Below are 17,301 nucleotides of genomic sequence, written 5' to 3' on the forward strand. Positions count from 1 at the left end.
TATTTTATGCACTTTTTATGTAATAAATCCTGTTTATTTGAATGCCTCTTTTTGCTCTATTCGAGAATAAAGACTGGAGGAATGTTAACATCTCTTTTATGACATTGAAGCCTGAGATGTCCAATTGAAAATATATGCAATTTATTCTGGTTTTCTCCTTGTGAGGTTAGTATCCTTTATGAAGGAGAACTGATCCGGTTACACAAGCTGAGATAAGTTTGGAGCGTCTGCTTTTATCTTGCACAGTTTTCCTACCGTTGGACATTATTTAATAATTTTTAGCACACATCTTCATTTTTCTATTTAGCAACTATTCTTGTAAACACTAACTATTGTGGATTATTGCAGTGGTTTCCTGTCATTATTACTAGTCGGTCTACTGTCTTCTTATTTATTCTGTGGGCACTTTAGAAGAACGAGTCAATGAATGATAAACGAATCAGCATTACTTTCTCCTGCAAACGGTTTAAAGACACTGTACCATTGGAAGTGTAATTATACATTTGTTTTTAAGTAGACCTATAGCCATAAACTTGAATACATGAACCAGACTTTATTTTGCTGGCAGTAAACCTTTAAACGATTTAGTAATGTCTCGCATGCCACAATGCAAGCCAATGTTCAGTAGCAGGTCCATGCTTGCAGGAACGTCAACTTTAAAAAGCTCTGGATTTGTAACAAAAATAGTAAGACGTGCAGCACGTGAACTTAGTTCTGTTATCCCATGCTTCTTCTTACAAAGTGCTTAAGTGAAAGGATTGTTGCAATGTTGCCACTATATGCCATGAATGAATAGCATACACTGTGAGATCCTTTGTATATGCACCAAATTAAATCACATACAAGACAAGCCTGCTGTGAAGTGGGGACTTCAAAATCAAATATTTTGTATGATATAATACTGTAAATCACTATTTGGACATAAATCATTCATGGTGGCAAGTAGGATGTCATTTGTGCCAGTTAATAAAAACTTAAAAATTAAAAAAAAAGTTCAATGTGGCTGAACGTCACCTTCAAATAATTGCTGTAAATCTGCTTCATGAAAGGGGAAGAAGCAATGTCTCTCCATGAATAACAGACAAAAAATTACTATTCCTATTAACGGGAGGAAAAAAAACAGGCAGTCAAATGATGTCATGAATCGTCAAAGGACACACATGGAATACCTTCATATTTCCAACACTTAAAAAAAAAAAAAAAATACAGGCAGAACAAGTTAACCCATGAACGGGTTTATGTCAATTGTAGACAGTGCAACAGCAGGCTTTAGAGGCACGAGAATCTGGGTACTTTAGTGCACGTGGCTGTACAAGGCATGTCCTGCAGCATGTGAAAATCTGACGTTCCAGATATCACGTGGGAGCTTTCACGTTAAAGTATCGGATTAATTATGGTCCACGTACATATCCACTGTGCCTCTCTCAATGAGCTTTTTAAAAAAATGAATATTCCATGTCAGAATCAGCTCCTAACCAATTTCAAGGAAGATCCAAATGTTATGTCCTTCAAAAATGTAGAAAATATTGCTCGTTTCATACCATTTCCTGTTGAAGAAAGCATCTATGTACTAAAATCAATTCAGCTCTAGATCTTAAACCTACTCAAAACATAATTAAAACCAATGTAATCTAATGTAATTTATGAAGGGTGTTCAAGAACCAATTAGCACTAGATCATGGCAACAATATTCCAAGAAAGTCTAAATAAGCCTTCTTCAAAAATAAATTGTCAGCACTGGGGGAGTTAAATAATGGAAAAACTAACATTAATAAATGGCAAACAATGAAAATATTATTGATAATTGCAAATAACATCTTGCAACAATTGACTATGAGGGCTGCTTGAACAAATCTGAAACTCTCTGGCAGTGTCCATTACTGTGGTGGGTTTTTTTCCAGTAAAAGGGTCACCAGATGTGAGATTCACAGTGTGTCATTTTGATAACTCCAACTCCCCCTCCCAGGCGCCGGTAATTCATGCCACCATACAACCTGCATGCAAAGAAACAGAGGCAATTAGTCGATGGTCTTAGACGGAAAGAAATCAATGAAAAACATCATTTCTAACCTTTTATGCTTAAAGGGGAAGTATCATGGGGGGGGAGGGGGGAAAACTCTTCTTGTGCATAGAACACAGTGCTGTATATATTAACGTAGGTTAGCATTGACAAAAACCTGGGTTTTCTCTCATTTGTTTCCAATAAACTTACTGTCTGCGGACCTGGAGGCGAACATTGCTGTCAACCATGTGATACTGTGGGAGAATTTTGCTGCTCAAACAAGTTGGTGGCTTATAGTAATGCTAATAAAGCTTGGCTCGTAAAAGGCCTTCATAAGTCGTCCTTTTCGGCAAGGCTAATGAAGTCTATCAGTCAGAGGCTGCAGGGATTTAGCCTTGCCGAAGCTTAAAGTGCTAGGGTGTGGTACTATGTACACCGGTGTTAACACCGGTGACACAGTACCATTGGCATTAAACCTTTTTTTATAGAGATCATAAGTGGCAGTCTTCCTATAGGTTAGTATACTAGGCTAGATTCTGTAGATACTTAGTTTATTTACTATTAACAACTTATAGTATGGAGAGATACAACTAAACTTATCATACAGCTTACCTGATTTAAAACCAGACCAGTCAGGGGAAAACTGCCCCCTCTGACCCTTGCCAGCCCTTTCTGATTATATTACATGGCAATGGGACACCCTTTCAGTGACTTATATAAAATCGCAAGCTATGCATTTTAAAACTAAATGTACCATAAGTTTTAAAATCACAATCAAAACAATATAATTTTTTTTTTTTTTTAAATAGCATGTTGGGTAATGTTTCACTTTCCCTAAATGGCATTTATTTGGTGCTGCTGCCCCCTAGAGTCAGGGTTCAGCAAAGAACCAATGACACACTGTTAATGGAAGCCTGTGATGGCGGAGTTGACAATCGCAAACGAGGAGTGCATAGTAACTATGCCCTTTGTTTACTTTTGACTTATTCTGAGATTGTCCTTGGTGACACTTACCTCCAAGTGTTAGCATCCGGATCAAAAACCTCTATCGTCTTTAAGTACGTCGTTCCATCAAAGCCTCCTACAGCCATCAGCTGTCCGTTTACTACAGCCAGGCCGACCTGTGACATAACGCAAGATTAAAAATAAATAGGCAGTTTGGGAACTTTACACATCCTGTAAACAAAAATGTCGAACAGGTATTCAGATTGTTTTTGTTTTATATAGTTAACCCTTTAGAAACGTAATACACAAGAAATGAATAAAATCTATATACTTTTTTATTCAGTTCTTAGCGTGGGAACAAACATATTAGTATCTATGTTACACAAAGTTACACATACTTGCTGTGGTAAATGGCAGTAGTATTACCAGCCCAATGCTGTATTACTTAGTAATCATAAGTGGCTCGGTCAACTCACCCCACTGCGCCGGGAAGTCATGGCTACAACTGGTGACCACTGGTTGGTTCTCGGATTATACCTCTCAGCGCTGCTCAGCTCAGTGGTGTCATCTCGGCCGCCCACTGCATATATCATGTCCTGGTACACGGCGCAGCCAAGGTGTTTGCGACGGGTTCCCATGGGTGATATTGTGTGCCAGCGGTTTTCCTGAGGATTATACCTTTCCACTAATAGAAGAGAAAAAGAGAAAAGTCATGAATTTTCAGCTATATATTTTTCTTTTTCTAGAAAATTGCATAACAATTAAAAATGCTATTTTCAACACAGGATTTTTCTTTTAATCCGGTTACAAATGACAAACTCTATAAAAACACAAATGGAGGTGCCGGTCTCCATCACCCATTTGTATTTTTTGCAGGATGGTACCAAACAAGGTGTGGTAAAAATGTAATGTAACTAACCAGTATTTAGAGGGGATGTTCCATCAGACCCTCCAACAGCATAGAGGAAGCCACCCAGGACAGCTACAGCCACACCAAGTCTCCGGGTACTCATAGAGGCAACACGTGTCCATTTATTCTCTTTCGGGTCATACCTAGGAGAAAGACAAGCAACAACCATTAAACGCGGGTCATGTGTTTTTGCCCATTTTATTATCTTGGATAAAGCAAGCAGGTGTCTGTTAGTACGAACACCATAATTGCTCAACGCCTATAATCAGGTTTCTCAGGCAGCTCAGCACATTATTATTCGAAAAATTGATTTTCCCCAAAAGTACCCTCTCTCAACAAGAGTATGAAGCATTTTGTACTTTACTAATTCAGTGATCTTACTCATTACTCAAATACTGAGGATTTACTGCATTGGAAACTCCAGTGGGAATTTAATTAAGCATATTTATAATGACATTTTCCAATTATGTGTTGCATTCTTCAGACCCTTACACACAACTAGGTCAGATATCATAATATCAGGCTTTGTTCTTTATGCTACCTTCCACGCAAACAAAATAATTGGCCAGCTAATTCAGATTTAATTTGATCTCCTCACTAATGCAAAAATCTTGTGAAAGTGTAACGACAGAACTTGGTGCTGCCAAAATCACCAGAGAGGATTGTGGGTTTAAAGGTTGTTTTCATTGAAAAAGTATTTTCACTTAAATTATTTCCACCTGATATAAAATTGCCCAAAACATTCTAGGCTGTCAGTTTTACACAGAGGACATGTTTAATGTGTTTAAAATGGACATACCGTTCCACAATATTGAGGCAAGAGACGCCATCCTGACCCCCAACAGCATAAAGATATCCCCCAAGCACAGCAACCCCAACACTTGTCCGGCAAGTACTGGTAGGGGCCACATCACTGCTCCATTGATTCGTTTTTGGGTCATACCTGGGAGATCAGAGAAAGCTTTCAAACATAGAAAGACGGCGCAAAGTACAATACACTTTTAGGCATGCACCATGTGTAGTATGACAAATCTTTGGGGCAGCAAATCCTCATTTGGTGTTAAGAAAGAAAGAGTGTTGGATCTACCGTTCTACGCTGTTTAGGTACGAGGATCCATCGTGTCCACCAACTGCATAAAGGAGGTCATCTAAAACACTGACTCCAACCCCACAGCGCCGTTTGCTCATAGAAGCCACCATCCTCCATTCATTAGTCTGAGGATCGTAGCGCTCTACACTTGAAATGGCATCTCCGCTACACCAGCCTCCCACTAAAATGAAGAAAGAAAAAAAAAAAAAAAAAAAAAAAAAAAAAAAAAGAGATAAACATTTTAAGCATACCCCCCCAAACAGATGGAAATGCTTGGATGGAGACAAATATGTATTTCAAGAAATATTTCAATTGCTTTTTATAAAAAAAAATAAAAAAAAAATAAAAAACACAATATGAAGATTGACCTACGCTGAAATATACAAAGAAAAATGTTATAGCCTCTTGTTCATGTCCTTATTAACTCCCACCTCAACTATTGTAACCCGCCTTAGGTGGTCTCCCACATACTCATCTCGCCCCCCTATAATCCAGCATAAACGCTGCTGCCAGACTTGTCCTCCTTACACATCGCTTCACTAACACCGCTCCCCTCTGTCAGTCTCCTCACACAGGCTGCCTGTTCGCTTAAGGATTCATTTCAAAATCCTGAATCTTACTTTCAAAGCCCTTCACAGCGGTTACCCTCCCTACATCTGATCACTCATCTCCAAATACACTCCCACCCAGTCTCTCCACTCATCAGATGATCTCCATCTGTCCTGTGCTCCAGTTTCTAGCTCTCATGCACACTTGCCCTCCCCCGACCTATGCGTCATTCCCACTGCCTTCAATCCTTCAAAAAATCCCTACGGACCCTCTTCTTTAGGGACATCTACAGACTTGTGTGTTAACATCCTTCCCCCCATGTAAGGGGGGGGGGGGGAGGATGTTCTCTCCTGTGTTCAGGTGATACTTATACTACTGAGGCTGGTCCTTCCCTACAGTGGCACTTTTACTTCTTCTGTAATATAGCCCAACTCTTTCTAGATTGTAAGCTCATTCTGTTGTTTCTGTAAATTGAATTGTTATGGTATTTACTACTTGTTAGGGCATGTTGAACCTGTGTACAGTCCTGCAGAATATGATGGCGAACTATAATAAATAGTAATAATAACCCACGTCATATGCCATGTGTTAGTAAATGCTTTAGTTACTGTACGTAAAACCAAACTTAAAACACAGATTTTCACCAAACCTTACCTGCAAAGAGCACTTCACCACAGCGAATAGGCTTACGAGGTCTGGTCCGGGGACCTTGCATCAGAGGCCGCTCCTGGGGCAATAGAAGGTAGTTCTTGGCTTCATCTACTAAGTCCCTGAAGGAAAGGTTTGCAAGATTACCATCCAATCCAAAAGGGGGATAAGATCTGAAATGCCTTAAATGACACCGTCTGTATTAATACTTGCACAGAGATAGGACATGCCTCTGACAGATGACCTGTGAGGTTTTTTTTTTTTTGCAATGTTGTAGCCCCTCTTAACACACATTTTGAAGGCGAATGGTAATCTGATGATTTAGGGGGGGCTACAAATATCATCTTAATCAACAACTGTGTTGTATGAAACCTTTAACAGACATGATTATTGCCTCTTCACAAGACAGACATCAATCTAGTTTGTAATATTACTGAGGGCCGAGCAGAGCTCGGGGTAATCTCCTGACAAGGAGTAGTGAAATTATTCGTAAGAGACCATGAGAATACCTGCACTCTTCATCGCTTTTAATGAGCGGATCAGATCCCACGGTCCCAACCAAAAACTTAGGACTCAGTAGTGGCAGACGGACATGCTGTAGAACCTGACAGAGAAGAAACACATGCTTAAAATAATCAAGATATTTCCATTAATCAGGTGTCCGGTTTTACATTTAGTGAAAAATTACACTTTTGTCTCTCCCAGTCTTTTCAAAGCACAGTTTTGGTAAAACATTGACATCTTGTTATTCAAGCTTCGTAGATTAAAAGATAATCTACTTCTTTATTTCCTAAAAGATGACATGACCACCCCATGACATGACTATTTTGCAGAATATGTATAGGAGGCGGCATTGTTTGATACCGTCAGCATTAATATTCACTGCCTGAAGTCTCTTGCAAATGTATATTTCTTCTGTAACAAAAGTTTAGAGCAAAGCCCAAAAAAGTAACCTGTGGTAACTGTGGCCTCCGCTCCTGGATGCTGTACTTGACCCAGGCCATAACGGCATTGAAGACTTGCTCCTCACTGCGTACGTTCAACTCGTCGCTGGAAATGATATCTATCAGCTGATTGGCTGGGAGAAGCATGAACTCCTCACTTTCCATAACCTGGAGAACATGGAACAGAAGAGATATGAACACAAAGCAGAAGGCCGTGGCCTCGAAACACGTGGCTCGGTAACATGGCCTTCCTTTTACTTAATACAGAATATTCTATGAACAAATGGCATGCTGACTGCTACCGTGCCATTCAAGTAAAATGAAAGTTACCTATGATGTCATGGGATGTAGAAGATACCTTTTTAATAAAAGCAGTCATGAGCATGCACCACCGATTGTATATTGCAGCCTGTAGCTTTACAGAGGTTAACCCCTTCACGACAAAGCCTGTACATGTACGGGCTTACAATGCATTGTCTTTAATGGGTTTAAGGACAACCCATTGTCCTTAAGGGGTTAAACTCCAAATGTCCGCCTAAAAGAACAGTGTTATGGCTTTCCAAAGCAACTGGGCAATTATAACAGAGATATTACGAGATGAGATTGCACATTTTTCAGATTTAACCATGCATTGAAGGACATATGTCATAGGCTGTCCCTTCAGAATTCCCCACGTTTTAGTAAATCAATGGGTTTTAAACTTTTACTTAGATACTTTCCATATGCATTTCGCTTTCTTTCTTTTACTTAACTGCTTAATTCTGGGGGAGAGAAAATTCTGTAGTAACAGTCACTTTCTAACAATATTTGCAAAGTGTCATGACATCAGATGTCAATAGATGCAGGGATGACATCACACTACACCTGAGACTTTGCCTTAAAGATGCCACTCTACCTACTAAGATTTGAACAACCGTTCGATAGACTAAGATCTAATTTTACCAAAGTTATCGAGGTGTTGCTCTGTGTAGCTGTCAAACAAACACATTAGGTGGTAATAGCATACATGGCTATGTAAACAAATTAAAAAGATTTAATGTCGGCTATGACCGGAATGTCTTTGCTATACAATACTCTGCCTGCATTTCTTTATCTAGCCCTAGTGTCAGGTGTTAACCCTGTAAGTAAGATTTAAACATATAGTTGTTTAACGGTCTGCACAATACTATCGGTTCTGTAGTATACAAATTGGATTGCAGATACACATTGAGGGAAATTAATCTACACATGGGGCTTTAACACCAATATGGATGTTCTTTCTGCATAGAAAACACACTTGAATGTCTCTTCATATACTTTTACAGACTTGTAATCATATAAAGAACAAATAAGACTTAGGGGTTCATACTTCGCATCCTTCTGCTGCTCACAGAAGACGAGAAAGAAAAATAAATAAATACCCAAATGGGAAGAAAAAAAATCAACATGCAGCCGGGAGACTAAAAATCACATATTCTGCAAATGGCTATAAATGAAGCAATGGCTCCAACAATGCACTGCCGGCTGTAGTGATTGCATCACTTTTAACACTTTGTATGAAGAATGCTTCTAATACGGGTCATCATGGTAATGGGAAAGTGTCCTGTGTACACGGTGTATGCAGCTAGCTATGCATGAAGAAAAGGGTTTCTTTGTAGCAGACATATCTACGACAGCTGACTGCCGTTCTAATTTGATCGGTACCGTAGGTTCATGCCAGTTAAACAAGGATCTGTAACACTGCCTGTCCCTCTATAGAGTGCGGGTTTAAAAGAGTTTGCAAAATTCTTGGTTACTTCTGACCTTCTGAGTGGCGATTTAAGGTCAGGCAAAAGAAATACAAGCCATACAGCTGCCATTTAAATAAATACACTCACTTTTATTCATTACAATCTAGCTAGAAGATTAATTTCCCCAAAGCGATCTATAAGGGACTCTGACAACTGAGCAAACTAATTACAGTGCAAAAGTTCTTCCGTTTAAATGTTATTTTCTAAGTACATAAAATTATTTATATATAGCCGTAAGAGCAAAATCAATGGTTTGCAGACACCGCAGGTATACAAAAGTCTAACCAAAGAACACGTTATCTTGAGTGGAGTAAATGATCTTAATTATCTACTTTTATCCTACTATTGCAGTACTTATAATTACCATACTTAAAACAAAAGGCTGCACATAGGACATTAACCAAACAGGAATTAGCCAAACAGTTTAAAGGGGGGGGGGGGTTTAGTTTCAACTAATCTATATCTCTACACAGGGCAAAGGACATTGTGCTTAAAACCGCACTTGCAGATCGTATAAATGCATATACTAAAAGCAAAGGTCTCGACTTAAGCATTTGCCAAGAAACCAATCCCTCTGCAAATAGTTACCAGGAGCCAAAGGGTCCCCATTACTGCCTGCGCCTTCTTGGGTGGCACTCAGTCCTGAAATGGCGTGCAAATTGAAACTTTGATTCGATCTCCAAATAGATTTGCACGTACAGAGTCGCATGTAAACACACGCCTCCCTTTTCCGTTACAGAAGTTAACATACCCTCACAAACGTGTCCGTCTGACCTAGTGATTGAAAACACACCTGTGGCTCGGGAGGGGGTTAGATATTTTAAAGCCACCAAGAACCATGGAAGAAAATGAAGATGGCTATTTTTGCACTTTAGATGTGGACCAGTAATTAGAGAAAGATCTGAATTTTTTTGGCAGATGAACGTTTAGCTAAAAAGTTATTTACGTCGAGGAAAGGTGTAAAGCATATTGTGGTCTTTATGGGAGTGAAGAATGTTGTCCTTTAGCTGTCAACACAGCATCGTTTGTGTCATTCGGCAAGGACAAACACACAGCTGCTGGTAAATGGTTTTACAAACAATGTCTTAACGTGTAGGTTTTAAAAACCAGCCATCAGAACTCCGCACATGAGCACACATTGCTCTTTTGGTAACATAACTGAGCTTGGTGAAAAGCAACTTGCCCCAATGCTCATGTCATAAGTTGCTATAGAGATTAAATCGAGATGCACCACCCTCCCGATTACGTAATATCATACCTCCTGGAAGTTGTGTTGGGTAAATTTGTCAGCAATTCTCAGCAGTTCTCGGCAAGAATGGGTATCGGCGAAGGCGCGGATGCCCAAGCAGTTAGATGGGTCCAGTTGGCGCTTTAGGAACTCGCAGCAAGCTTCCTGAATCTCTGCCAGCTGAAGAAGACAAGCAGCCGGTAACAAAGTCTGGACGTTACCCTCTTCCACCGTGATTTGTGAAGTGTAGGAGAAATCTATCAGCAGTTCCATGGCTCGTTCATCAATGTCCCGTATAACAACTTCCGTTTGTCGACTTTCAGCCAACTCTCCGGTGAACATGGCGCGAAAGTAAGGGCTACAAGCGGACAAGATGACACGGTGTGCATAGATCTTCTTGGTGCCAACCACAAGTACAACATCACAGAGCTCTCTGTGCTTGCGCAAGAGGTTAATGACCTCAAGAGTCTGTCGGGGATGTTTGTCCGAGACATAAGGCATGCGGGCCGGCTGAGGGACCCCTTCTGGTAGTTTGTTCGGGTCTCCCAGGGTACAACGACTCGTCACGTCCATACCAGTCTCCCCTGGACGAGTACTGAGACACCTACGTTTCAAATAAACAAGTTAAAAAAAAAAAAACTGAAAAAAACCATGGCAAAGTAAACACTCTGTAAATAATGGAACCATACAGCTAGAGGCCTTCCGTTTATACCAAAAGCAAATATATCGATATACAGGACACATTACATCTAACAGAATCAAGTATCTTGGATTTATCACATACCAGTTGAGTTTGGCACAGCTGGACAAATCACAGCTCACAATCCCCCATATCTTCCAACTATTCATTTTACCATTAGTATCTAATTTCTAACTTTGACAGGAATTTGCCCAAAATTGAAGTGGGATGATTATGGCACATATTATGGGTGCTGGCATTTACAAAGAATACATTTACAAAGAATACAAAGAAAGGAAGCCATTAATGCTTAAATAATGTTTCTATATGCTGGAGGGAGCTGCTATTAAGTAGGTGAATTATTGCATACGTTGTTGCAGAAGCATAGGTTTAAAAATGTTCAAATTTAAATGGAAAATATACCAAAAAAAAAAATTAAAAAAAATGTACAGAACGTCATATTTGCATCAGCCCTAAAAATCAACAAATGACGTTTGCCATTTGTAGACCTGGACTGCAGAAGAGCCAATCTCGCAAACCACAAACCCTCGTCCTGATTAAGCTGTTACAGTCCATGGATTGTCTTCTGCTGCTCTTTGTGGCTTCTTTTAATCTAAAATGTTTGCTATGTAGTAACGTGTCTAATCCCTCCCAAGGCAAGAAGACCCCTTTACCAGGCTATGATATCTGGCATCGGTGCTTTTCTGTGTCCCTTCTCTGATATTGGAAAGGAATTGCTGCTGTGGGTTTCGGGGCTGAGGGGGATGGCTCCGTAGGACTGCTCCGGGGGCTGGTTTCCCTGAATATCATTTCCTTAAATCGAACAGCTGCAAAGTGAAACTCTATCTCAGCTTGCAGAAGGAGAGGCTTTCCACGGCCGCAGGAGAAAACATTCAATATACATTTAAAATACAACATTAGATAAAAAGGGGATAACACCCAGAAAGAAGTCTATTCTAGAGGACTTCACGAATATTTCAAATTAATTTTATAGGATGGCCATAACATAACATTGTGTGCACACCGGACAACTGTTTAAACATTAGCAGTCTACACATAAGACTAGTAGTTTGGAGAAGATATATTTTATATATATATGTTAAATATATATTTTTAATTAAACTCTTCTCTTGAGGGATTGCTTGCTGATAGTCCTTGCACTTAAATCAAATTAGGTTCCAGAAAAACACTGCGTGTACTAGGCTTGTGCATTCGGATACATAAGAATTGCAAATTTTAAAAAATGTGCTTATTTTGTCCATTCGTATGAATCTGCGAAAAAGAAGCAAAACCACTACATTTTTCTTTGTCCGCAGACATGACCTCACGTTGAAGGAAGGAGGCGCTTCCAGTGACATCCTCTCCCCTGGTTTAGAGGATCGGGTGCCCTAGGAAGCTCCGCCATTTTGCCCGAAGATAACAACCCATGAAAGTTTGCAAAAACGAGGAGCTTCTGGTGACATCGTAAGATATCAACAGAAGCGCAACCATTGCAGAGGTTCACCGAGCAGCCATGCCTGCAGAGATGCAACAAAGAAAGACGTCGAAGGACACAAGAACACGGCGCTGAAGAGGATGTTGGAGCATAAAGGAGCTGCAAGAATTTCGTTTTAAATTTTAAAAAGTCCTTCAATTTTCATCCAAAATGAATTAGCAGGAAACAGAATATGTTGTCCTAAAATGTATTGAAAAATTTGTCTGAATCGTTTATTGGGCAGTTTGCACATGTCTAGTGTATAATAGAACAATGCAATTCCAGTTTTAATTTACATGCAAAACAAATTTATGAAAATGAGGTTCAATCCTAGATGGTTTTATTCAGAGTTTTCTGCTAGAAATGACAACACATTCTTTCATTTGGTTAGATTAATAGAATAAATATAAAAACAGTTAAACATTGTTTAACTTTACTGATCAGCACTAAACATACTAATGAAAAGTGGTAGCATTATTTTTGCTGGTTATGAATCTTAGCATCAAAATAGAATATGAAATAGGTCAAGTTTGCCACAGCGTAAGCAAAAACTATTGCAAGTTAAGGCCTGTCTGTACATGCGCGGTCTGGGAATGTTCCGGGAGGCAATGCCCTCATAGGAACTCATTTTCTGGAAAACCAATATTCAGCCTGGGCGAGAGAAGCATCCAAATCAACAAAATCCTACTTCCCTCCGATTCATGCAAGTGCTTCTGTAACTAAGAGCATATATCTGTGCATGCAATGCAAATTAGGGATCAATAGCGTATGAAAGAACCCTTGTCCTTTAATATGTGCACATGGTAAGTTTCGATATATTCATTAAGCGTGGCCGTATCACATTTTTATATGGCTGCATCCATAACGCAGGACTCCAGTTTCGTTACAATGATATTTGGTATAGTAGACTTTGCTTTGTTTGCATGAAGATATACCTTCTGTACATGACGTTAGCTGTAGTATACACATGTATGTATATACATCTGGAAATCTGTATATAGAGTGATTCTAGTGGAAATTTCCACTAGATACTGGGCTTATTTTACCACCAGAGCAGCCAATTGAATGTTAGTTTGTTAGACCATATTGTTGCTATAGTGATAAGATCATATTTAAAGCTTTGCATCAATATAATCTTTTTAATGCAGCCCTGATATGTGAAGGATGGCTTGCTTTAGATTTGAGAGGCTTTTTTTGTGTTTTTCAGCATCAATATCAATCTAAAACTATTCTAAACTATAAATTAAACAATGGTAAATTTGCCTTTAAATGGACGATACATGCAAAAACGGGAAGCAGAAAAAGGTTCTTGGCAACTAAGGCTGCGCAGGTCTAAAGAAATGTTTAAAAAATGTAAAAAATGATCCTCAATAAAAACAGCGGTGTTTATTAATGATCAAATCATTTACACCAATACCCCACCCGGTACTTACCTACGCATTGGCTTTCTGTCCATGCACAGTGAAGAGAATTCTTCACAACAGGCTTAAAAACAGTACCGGATAAGATAAAAGCATGAAGTCTTGGTGGATATTTTATGTGGCTGGAAACAAATCTCCTTTTCTTTGCGCCTCCAGTCCTCAGTCCTGTAGCATTTATAATCCACTTAGACTTCTGAAGCAGTTTGTTGTGCATCTGAAAATATACATGCATCGATAATTACTAAAGAAGTTGCCAAAGCAAATGTTTGTCAGGTCAATGTATGTTTGCAACACTAATCCAGAACAAATAAAGTCTACAAGAAGAACATCTAGAAGGAGAAAACAAAAAAAGTCTAATATAAGGTTAAAAAATGCTTAGAAGCTGCTATGCTTGTATATACTGTCGATGTATGTTCTGTGCTGCCCTATGCCGTTATACGTTATGTATGTCACGGGATAAACTCAATCAAGATCGCCCGCTCAGAACACACTTTACGTCATTCAAATGTCCAGCGTACGGCAGGTCAACACGGCAACTCGTTATGTACAAGTATGATCAACTAACTAAAATAAAGGCTAGTGGGTACAAAGTTGCTACTTCCATTTGAGCCGTGGGGCTCATCTAAAATAATATTTCCAACATACATTTAGTAATTCCAGAGGCCACACACTCACCGAGTACAAATATTTTTAGATAAATATTACAAGGAGGTGAGAAATAGCAGATGTTAATTGTGTAGCCCCTGCGAAATGTCATGGAAACAAGAAAGCGTTTTAGGCGAGTCAAGAATTACCACAAATCTACTCTACTAATAAAAGGTGTATTCGTTCGATAGTGAGGGTGCAAATGAGTTATACGTTACAATTCACAAATTACAGCCAACCCCAGTGAGCTTCTCTCCCATGAGGGACCGACATAATCCAACATGCATTTCTATTCAGTATTTATGTATAACCCAGATTACATAGGTTTAGGATAATGTGTATTATATATATATATATACATACACACACATATATATACACACACTCAATACATACACACGGTATTGACCGATTGCAGGGGGCAGGGGGAAGGACCTATAGTCAGGACAACAGGACATTGTACACAGCATTAAAAGCTTTCCTGTACCGGCTGCAGGCTCAGGATTAATACCCAGTTCTGACTCGGTTTATACTGGTGCAGAGAGTCACACTAGAGTTGATAACAGATTAGCAAACCATGGTGCAGCATTGCAGCGCCGCCGTAAAGAATCACCTTAGTGTGGTGCTTGAGCAGCGAAATATCACATGACTGACATCAACGCCAGCCTCCAGGTCTGCTGAAAAAGGAATTTATCGCAACAATCAGATAAAACCAGGTTTTGTTAATGTTAACCTATGTTACTGGATACAGTAGTATACTTTATGCTCAAGGATGCTCAAACCATGCTGATGGACTATTAAACAATCAGTGCTTTATTAGATACACACACACACACATATATATATATATATATTATATATACATACACACAAAGTAACAACTCTGATAAAGGCTCATGTTTGTCACTTCTCCTAAAAGCACATTGCTAAACAGCCAGGGCATCCTGGGTATAAACATAAACCGGTGAGGATGTGGCAGTACACAAAAAAATTATTACATGGATGGGAAAAAAACATGCAATAATAATGCTCCATGCCCTAATGAAGGTGTTTGAAACATTACTGCAATTAATAATTAAATACAAAACAGCCAATAGATCAAAATTTCAACGATCTTCACAAGTACTAAATACTTGCATTAAAATAGATGATGGAACTATTATCTTTTCTTTATGCAGCACCAAATCATTTACGTAAAAGGTAAAAAAAAAAGGTAGACGTAAGCACAGCATTACCGGTTATTACTACACGTCATCGCGTTCACCCTGTGTGATTATGCCCCAGAATTATTAATAAACATTTAAAAGGCCTGCAAAATATTACTATAGATGAGCTCTTCCCGGGTTTCCTTTTCCCGTGTGAAAACATTCTGAGAAACTGTTACATTAACCCTGCCGTGCATTTAATGTATACATATATACGGAGCAAAAGGACGACATCAAAGACTTAAGCTGAAATAGTTAGCCTTAAACATATATGTTACCAACACACCTCATACACAAGTTACCGTCAGTCTTCTCACGTCGGGCCCCTCGCCCCAGTTCCGGTATAATACAGATTCTTACCGGATTCCCACTCTTCCTTGATGGTGAGGCGGAAGCTGTCCGCTCCGTTTACTCTTCCTCTCCCTATCTCACCCAATATTTTTCCACAGCTGTGAAATGACTGAATCCCGCAGCGCAAGTTTAGGGCAACCAATCACAGAATCGTATTTGACTGGCAAAGAGAGGCTTGACACGCACTTCCGGCGGACATGAAGCCTAGGAAAACCACGTTCCTGTATCCATGGCAACGCGTCCCTGCTGCAAGTGTCGCAGCTTCATGTTCCGCTTTTACACCACGGAAGAGTGCTAAGTAAGCGTAGCGGAGGTCTGACAGGAGACAGCAAGCAATTTTACTTTTTGTTATTATATATTTTTTTATAATTATTTTAATAATTATTGTTTTTAGATGGCTACTGTGGATTTTGCATAGGTCAACAGACAGCTATTATGGCAGTTCCCAAGTGTCCCTCTTAAGAAAGCACAGCCCGTACTACCCTTTTGTCTCCCTTTTCTAGTAGATTACTTTGTGGAGTTAAACATATTCTGGATTAATCCGCCTGTATTCAAGCAGGGATTTCAACTGTGATATACCAGAGAGAAAGTGTTAATATTGATAGAGTTTGTCCCAGGCTCACTGGTGTTATTTGGGGACTCCCCCTGCTGGTAAGAAAAGGTAATCCAGATGTTGATCTCTCGCCTTGCCTAAAAAGAGATGCTAACTGCACCGTTCTAGGAGTGAGGCCAAAACATATGTTTGAAGTTGCAGGTTCTCTGTTTTACATTTGCTTTGCATTTTAGATCAGGGCTCACAAACAAACAGGATCAGTCTGATATTGGTCATTTTTTTTCTTTGTAAAGGAACTAAAAGGTGAGATGCGCCCAAGTGAGAATTACAATAAGGCAAGCGTTGGACTTACTGTGCGTAGAAGTACGATCTGCACCTTACTCACAAGACCCTACTGGACTGGAGCTTAATATAAACCCAGGCATAATCTCATCTGTTGATAAGAAGCTCATAATCCAACACCAGAGGGTCTTAGATGCAATATAAGAAAGTTTTACTTTACCGAGAGGTTGGTAGATACGTGGAACAGCCTCCAAGCAGAAGTGGTGGAGATTAATACAGCAAGGGAATTTAAATATACATCGGCCAGGCATATAGCTATCCTGAATCTAAAAGGAGACCAAGGACTAATTAAGGCTAAATGGTTTCATTAGGACTAGCAGGTCATCAAAATACTCATTAAAACCCAATTTAAGTTTCCTAATGCTGACTGTTAGGTCACCGAACACAAAAGCGGGACTCGCTTAGACCTTGCGATTAAAGATTTGGAACGTGTTAGTTCTACTTATTATTTCTCTTAGTATATTTATACCTGAGATTGGATTACAGTATTCTGCCTGGTTTCTATTCCACATGTTCTTATATTTTAATTTTTTCAGTAAAAAGGAG

The 17,301-nt window shown here is 39.4% G+C and overlaps 1 protein-coding gene across 1 annotated transcript; it reads right to left on the minus strand.

The window, feature by feature from the left end:
* Nucleotides 1–1,909: 1,909 nt before the first annotated feature.
* Nucleotides 1,910–13,694, minus strand: LOC149283350 (kelch-like protein 20). Its single transcript, XM_089497654.1, has 11 exons — nucleotides 13,672–13,694; nucleotides 10,116–10,689; nucleotides 7,098–7,256; nucleotides 6,654–6,748; nucleotides 6,151–6,266; nucleotides 4,945–5,128; nucleotides 4,657–4,800; nucleotides 3,867–4,000; nucleotides 3,424–3,632; nucleotides 3,017–3,123; nucleotides 1,910–1,994 (listed from the first exon to the last, which is right to left on the minus strand). The coding sequence occupies exons 1-11, from the start codon at nucleotides 13,692–13,694 to the stop codon at nucleotides 1,910–1,912; spliced, it is 1,830 nt and encodes a 609-aa protein (XP_089353780.1).
* Between the last annotated feature and the right edge of the window lie 3,607 nt (nucleotides 13,695–17,301).

The sequence above is a fragment of the Sceloporus occidentalis genome, unplaced genomic scaffold (assembly GCF_023333645.1).
Source record: "Sceloporus occidentalis isolate IW3139 unplaced genomic scaffold, rSceOcc1.0.p SCAF_106, whole genome shotgun sequence".
NCBI classification, from domain to species: domain Eukaryota; kingdom Metazoa; phylum Chordata; class Lepidosauria; order Squamata; family Phrynosomatidae; genus Sceloporus; species Sceloporus occidentalis.

Excerpts from the sequence above, each read along its gene's own strand:
- LOC149283350 (XM_089497654.1), bottom strand. The coding sequence starts at position 13,694 with ATGGACAGAAAGCCAATGCGTAG. Across the intron at positions 10,690-13,671 it reads GACAGAAAGCCAATGCGTAG|GTGTCTCAGTACTCGTCCAG; the intron begins GTAAGTACCGGG and ends TTTGAAACGTAG. Across the intron at positions 3,633-3,866 it reads AACATCCCCTCTAAATACTG|TGGAAAGGTATAATCCTCAG; the intron begins GTTAGTTACATT and ends CTCTTCTATTAG.